This window comes from Psammomys obesus, unplaced genomic scaffold (genome assembly GCF_907164565.1).
Source record: "Psammomys obesus unplaced genomic scaffold, mPsaObe1.curated_primary_1811, whole genome shotgun sequence".
NCBI classification, from domain to species: Eukaryota; Metazoa; Chordata; class Mammalia; order Rodentia; family Muridae; genus Psammomys; species Psammomys obesus.
The window spans coordinates 10,856,652-10,863,266 of record NW_026585504.1 but is presented as its reverse complement, the minus strand read 5'-3'; the positions used below and the strand labels follow the sequence as shown (position 1 = coordinate 10,863,266).

At 43.6% G+C, this 6,615-nt stretch overlaps 1 protein-coding gene across 1 annotated transcript in view; it reads right to left on the bottom strand.

Annotated features, from left to right (window-relative positions):
• Window positions 1-6,615, bottom strand: part of Fbn1 (fibrillin 1) — a 174,654-nt gene that overhangs the window by 17,878 nt on the left and 150,161 nt on the right. The window contains exons 50-53 of the mRNA XM_055599100.1: window positions 5,062-5,187; window positions 1,927-2,076; window positions 1,508-1,573; window positions 1,159-1,275 (exon numbers count right to left, since the gene is read on the bottom strand). Of these exons, the coding sequence (XP_055455075.1) occupies window positions 1,159-1,275; window positions 1,508-1,573; window positions 1,927-2,076; window positions 5,062-5,187 (459 nt within the window). The remainder of the gene's footprint in view (window positions 1-1,158; window positions 1,276-1,507; window positions 1,574-1,926; window positions 2,077-5,061; window positions 5,188-6,615) is intronic.

The window sequence follows — 6,615 nt, the reverse complement described above, 5'->3', positions numbered from 1 at the left end:
GAAAGAAAGAAAGAAAGAAAGAAAGAAAGAAAGAAAGAAAGAAAGAACGGAAGAACATGTTTAGGGCATGACCTTTCAAAAAAAAAAACTGTGGAGAAAGAAAATATTTCACCAACAAATCTCTAAAAAAATATAGATGTCTCCTAACCCAACCACCTGGAACATCCACTGTTCTTATTTCTGTCCTGGGCCCTAGGAAGAATATTTCCCTTGGGAAAGAAAGGACCCTATTTTTAGAAGTAACATTGCTGTTTTAGGGATCTTAACCCCAGCAAGATAATGGGCTTTTGAAAAGGATGTCTCCCTCTAGGTGAGGAGGCTCCTTTTGGACACACACAGTAGCAAACTGAGGATTCCAAAATGCTAACATTGATAAAATTGGTTTCTGTTTTGCTCCTAAACCACAATTTATAGTCAAGAATACTGTATCTCCTTTGATTTAATAAAAACAACAGTATCCTTGCAGCTTAGAGCAGCAGGATAATTAGAAACAAATCACTTCATTTGAATAATAGTACATCAAAGGTGGGAGATATGATATATCTCTACTCCCATCCTTAGCCATAAAGACAGTACTTCTCACATAAAGACAGTACTTTTAAGTCTGCACAGACAGATATACAATGTTGATGACACTTAATATCTGAACCTAGCTTCCAGTGAATGTAATTAAGAGTCAATGGTCCACACAGGAGTCATTCTTGGACATTTTAATGAAAAGGCTCAAACAAGAAACTGAACAGGGTGGGCGGTCTTTCCTATTGCCGGATATACATGATGCACAGAAACCTCTGTATCTGGACATTCCGGAAGTATAAACTATGGCCGCTCACAGTACATGTTAAAGTCGTACTAAGCCTTCCGCTTGCTGTTGTCTTTTTCCGCATTTCTTAGGACATGTCCAGTATCTGCCTTCCAAGTCAGACTGCAAGGGCCATGCAAGGAAGGACCGTCCTTGCTTGGTTCACTGCAGTAGCTTCCTGCCTAGCACAGGATGGGGAAGAGCTAGCAGTCTAAATGAAGAAGTCCTCAACGGAGGAGCAAAGCATGACTCCCACCTTGGCTGAATGAAAGCCAAGGAGCTCTTTTTTTTGTTTTTTTGTTTTTTTTTTTTCATAATACAATTCTAGAGGAGGAAGAAGTTGAGGCTCTACTCACCGACACATTCATTCCCTTCTAGAATATAACCGAAGGGACACTCGCAGCGATAGGAGCCGTCCGTGTTGATGCACTGTCCATGTTTACAGACATCAGGTTCTTTGCATTCGTCCATATCTTAAGTGAAGTAAGAAAGAAAAAAAAACAGTAAAAGGCAAAGATTTTTCTTAAACTACTGTGGTCTCGGTGTTCAATAGGTGAACACCTATTGAATATATTACAACACAACTGTCATCCAAGTGATATAACAACAACTAGAAAAGATTGTTTCTCCCAGGCAGGTAAGGAGAAATGGGACCTGGAGGAAGGATGAAGAAGAGGCAGACAGGACCTTGCTTGGGGCACTCACCAACGGCTGAGTCGTCAGGGCCCACAATGATCCCACTTCCGAAGGGGCAGATCTGGCGGAAGGCCTCTGTGGTGGAGACATGGGCTCATTAGTGGGCAGAGCACGGACAGTGACAGGCTTCCCATGTCCCCATCCATGTGTGGCTGTGGCCACGTGCTGCGCACAGTGAGCCATGCGACCAAGACACCCCAAAATGAAAAAAAAAACTTACCAAGATTCCTAATGCTGTGCTTATTGTTCGGATGACATTGATTTATAACATTTAAAAGAGAATATAATTACTAGGCTCCTTCTTTAAATGGACATTCTGATTACGCCTAGAGCTCGATTGTCCTATTGGCCTTCAGGCTTCCACTGAAACTGATTTCAGGGTCGCACGTACATGGGCTCTTGCCATGAGAAACAGATGTCAGGCTTACCGTCCGGCTCGGTGGGGCACAGCTCACAAGGGTCTCCCCAGCCTTCTCCCTTCAGAGCACAGCAGCACTCTTGCTTGGAATGGTTTCTGGATTTGGGTGATGAGCACTTTCCGCCTTCAAACTTCGCGTAACAGTAGCTCATTCTCAAATCTGCAACACAAACCCACAGCACGCTTCAGTTGCTTTCCTGCCGAATCCTTGCTGTGCGAGAGTGGGCCTCCGCACTCTCTCCTTCACCACAGCATTATTCCGCAAGTGATCGGAATCACAAATGAGCTGAGACTCACGGGTAACTGACAATAAGCTAGGATGAGCAAATTTCTGTTGCTTTATCTTTATTCTTCAGGTTACCCACTACTTCAAAGCAACCTGATGTGAATACCAAACTCCAACCCTGTCAGTCTTAACAGACTTCCACTCACGACTTCAGGACAGTAACATTGCCAGATAGAATCACCCACAAAGAGGAATCCCTACACGATGGCTTTTCTTGAGTGAATTTTGTACAACTGTCAGCAAGCAGACGAAGGCTGGAGAGCCTCCCGGTTCTAGCTCTAGGACATAATGTCATTCTGTGTCCTATACACCCTGGGGCCAAAGAAAACCCCACACCATAGCATAGAACAAATGAAGAAGTGGTGGCAAGTGTGTGGACTGGCCGGCAGCACCACCAGGGGCATTCACTGGCGCAGCTACTCAGGGCACTGTGGGGACAAATTTCAAGTGGGGCTTCCTGCAGACTTTACATTCATGCACACACAGCTACATAAAAATTAAATTTCCAAAGCCTGTTCAGTGCGGTAGAAAAAGGAAGGGGAAAGGACAGAAGGCAGGACTACAGGTGAGTACAGGCAGAATAACCTTTCCTTCAAAGAATGTATGTGCTTCTTTACATTCATTATTGCTCTGGCAACACCAAGTGAGAGGAGACCTCTTTCTACAAAATGCTCTAATGTTGCTTGGCATAATTTTAGAGGCCAACTTTTCCAGTTCTTCTAGAGCACACTGGGTGGTTCTGAGCAGTGAGCTCATACAGGGGTCTGGGATGTTCTTTTTCTTAAAGCTTGACTTTGAGAGCCATGCACAACTTCTCCCTCATTACCCAGTGGGCGCCTTTTTGGGTTGCTTTATTCTTCAGGTTCTTTGTCACGTCCATTTTTTAAAATATAAATGGTATTATTTTTGCCACTTATCCCTTCAGCTGTCCTTAGACTGCTGACCTTCCTCTAGACCCTCCTGTCTTCCCCACACCACTCACTCTTCTCCACACCAAAAGAAAAGAAATATCTTGAACTGAGACTGAGACTCAAATGCATCAGGTCCCAAGTCTATCAAACGACAGATTCCTTTCCCTGAATCTTGCAGGTAAGACGGCTCCTTTATAATGTAGTGCACAGTGCCAGAGCCTGCCCCCTCTGTCCCCAAGGACAGTGGCATTTGGTGCTTCAAAACTCAAAGCCAGAGATTCTGTGGAATGTTCCCGTTTTTTTGGCCCACAGAAGCCTGATTCAGTTTGTCACCCTATAAGAAAAATTCCGGTTTCAAAATTTCACGTTCCAGCAGACCAGGCAGTCAGTGGGAGATTTTCTTTCTTCATGTTGTTCCCTCTAGGTGAGCTTGTCACTGAAAGGCGCCCTGCACTGAGAAACAGCTCTGTGCTCAAAGGTCCGCCTTAGCCAGAGCTCCCCAGGAAGCCTGCTTACCAGCCCATCTGCAAACAGCCCTTCCTGACCTCTGAAATTCCTTTGGAAGTATGAAAGTCACTTTGCCTGCTTGCATTCCTCAGTTCTGGCTAAGGATGTGGCAGGGTTCTCGCAGCTGGGCCGGTTCTGCCTGCAGCGTCAGCTTGCCCTTGTGACAGGCCAGCGCAAATTGAATTAATAGCCCTGGAGTTTCCTCTGGCTCGCCACTCCGGCAGATTCGCACCTGGCTTCCCACTGCTTTCTTTCCGAATGCAGGCCAAGCCAAAGACACAAACAAGGGAGTAGAAGTCAGGCTCTATCGGGGCTGGCCTGGGCCTCAATGACTACTCTGAAACCCTTGTGGTCTTCTGATAATTCCCTACAAGAGCAAACCAACCACAGAATCTGCAACCTTTCCATTCATACTTCTGCAACGATCAACTGAAAAAAGCAAAGCAAAAAAAAAAAAAAAAAGCCATAATCAGGCAGAATAACAAGAGTTCACAGGAGACTCAGAGACAATAGAACTCTGTCATGTACACAATAAGATTGCTTGGGCCGGTACTGATGTGGTTTGGGTGAGCAAACTGGATTTCTACACCAATAAATGGCTTCTCTGGTTAAAACTTGGCAGGCCTAGAACCCCATAGCCATAGATAAATTATATTCTATACCTATTACTTGGTAATATGAAGCAAACCATATACACAGAACAAACAAGCAAACAAACAAATAAAAGCACAGGGCAACAAACAGACACCGAGTGAAGAATATTCTAAACGTAATAAATTTGTGGGCCTTTCCCATTCTGTAACCCATTAAACTAGTTTGTAAGAGTATAGCCAAATAACAATTGCATTGTTTAGGAATGTCTAAACAAGTTTCTGGGTTTTAACCAAACAATGTTTTGTGTTTACTTTCAGAGTCTTAAATGTCTTTTTTTTTTCTTTTACTTTAAAGTTAACCTGGCAAGCCCTTGAGTATTTTCACGACTGACAACTATTATTCCATTTCCCTAGAGGATTCATGAGGTAAAGATGGGGGGGGGGAGGTGACTAGTTTCCACTCTCGCTGTCTGAGGATCTTGGTTTGCACCCACATTCATGCAGGTTGCAGGTTCTGAGGCAGGGAACCCATGACTGATTTCCCCCAGGTCCTGTGGCTTCAGTGACTCTTGGGGATGCCGCCCTTAAAAGCCTATTGGCATCTGTGCTTGTCAGAGGGTGAGGGGTGGAAATGCCAAGAAAGTTGTATAAGCAACTGGAACTTGATGGATGGGTTTTTAACCTTAAAAGTAAAAATGAACCTTCGGGCATATGGGAATCATTAGACCTGTGGGTGAATGAAACATCTTCTCGTTCACAAAGACCCAGCGTCTTGCCATGTTTAAAACATCAGACCACAACAAATAAACACAGAATAACGAAAGTCCAAAGCTTTCACAGGCATTTACCTTGGCACCTTCTTCCAGTCGAGGACAGGGAGAACCCTTCTGGACACAGACATTTGAAGCTGCCCTCTGTGTTGCTACAGGTCCCCAAAGCACAGATTTCTGGCTCTTCAACACACTCATCAATATCTAAAGGAATTATGCATACCAGAGTCAGGATGTCAAGGAGACCCCATTAGTCACTAAGTCAAAAATGTGCAAGCTCAGTGTCCGAACCCTTCCAGCAGGGAAAGGATTGCCAACCCAAGTCCAAGGCTGGCCTTGGTGAAAGCCATTCCTCTCCACTCACTGATGCAGCCTTTCCAGCACCCCACACTGCAGCTTTTCCCAGACCCCATTGCTGAAACCATCAATGGAGACATCAGTAGTCACTTTACCAAATACAATCTCACCCCAGAAGACAATTCTGATCTGCAAATTAGTTTTCTGAAGGTAAGAATTTTTTTTTTTTTTTTTAGATCAGAGACTTTCCTTCCTCACAGAGCTCCCAGATACTAGATATATGTGAAAAGACTCGTGTTCTTCAGCACATCAGCACCTCTCTAAGGGTGACCTGTCGAAAATTCAGAGTGGCCTGGCTAACCAGGTGTATCATAAGGGTTTCCCTAAGAGACTCCTAGCTTGTATATGTTGGCCTGACTATATAATTAAGTATTCCCTTTCTCTTTCAAAATTATCGCAGCTTGGTGATTAAGTTACACAGCCATTCTACTTCTGTAAAAGGCACAGCCACGGGCTGGAGAGATGGCTCAGGGGTTAAGAACACTCGCTGTTCTTCCAAAGGTCCCGAGTTCAATTCCCAGCCACCACATGGTGGCTCACAACCATCTATAGCAAGATCTGGTGTGTAGGCAGAATGCTGTATAAATAATAAAAAGGCACAGCCACTCTGCTGTAACAAACACCCATTCCCTGTGACTTTCAGCTAGAATTCATAGTGAAGAAGGGTCTTCATAGAGTCTTAAATCTGGGCTGTGCTGTCTTAGTTAAAATTTTAAAAATGATTATCTTAGCTGTCTCTTGGGTCATGGAACTCTTTTGCTTCACATTTGTGCAGTTTTGCCTACACCAAGATGCATTTACATAACTTTGTTCTCAAAAGGCCCACCTAAGGGAAAATCAAGAAACTAACTCCATTATCTTGACTTAATTTTGCTACTATCATACAATGGATATTCTAGAAATAAGCAATCAAAGTGATTTTTTTTTGTACAATGTGAAATCAGACTCCTCATCACTGCATTTGTAGTGTGCATTTTTAATTGTCATTTTTTTGTGCTTACCAATGAGTTTGAACGTCTCTTCACTGAACTGCTTCACTCTTAGACTCCTCCACCACCAAACCTACCATTTTCTTTTTTAAAAAGTTAACTTTTTAAAAAGTGCTCAAATATTTCCTTGGGGGGGAGGTTTGCTTTTATTATTATAGAGCTTTTGTTATTATATGTATTTCCACGTGCATACGGTGTGCTTGTCTATGTGTGTGTGTGTATACACATGAACATGTGTATGTGTGTGTGTGTGTGTGTGTGTGTGTGTGTGTGTGTGTGTGTGTGT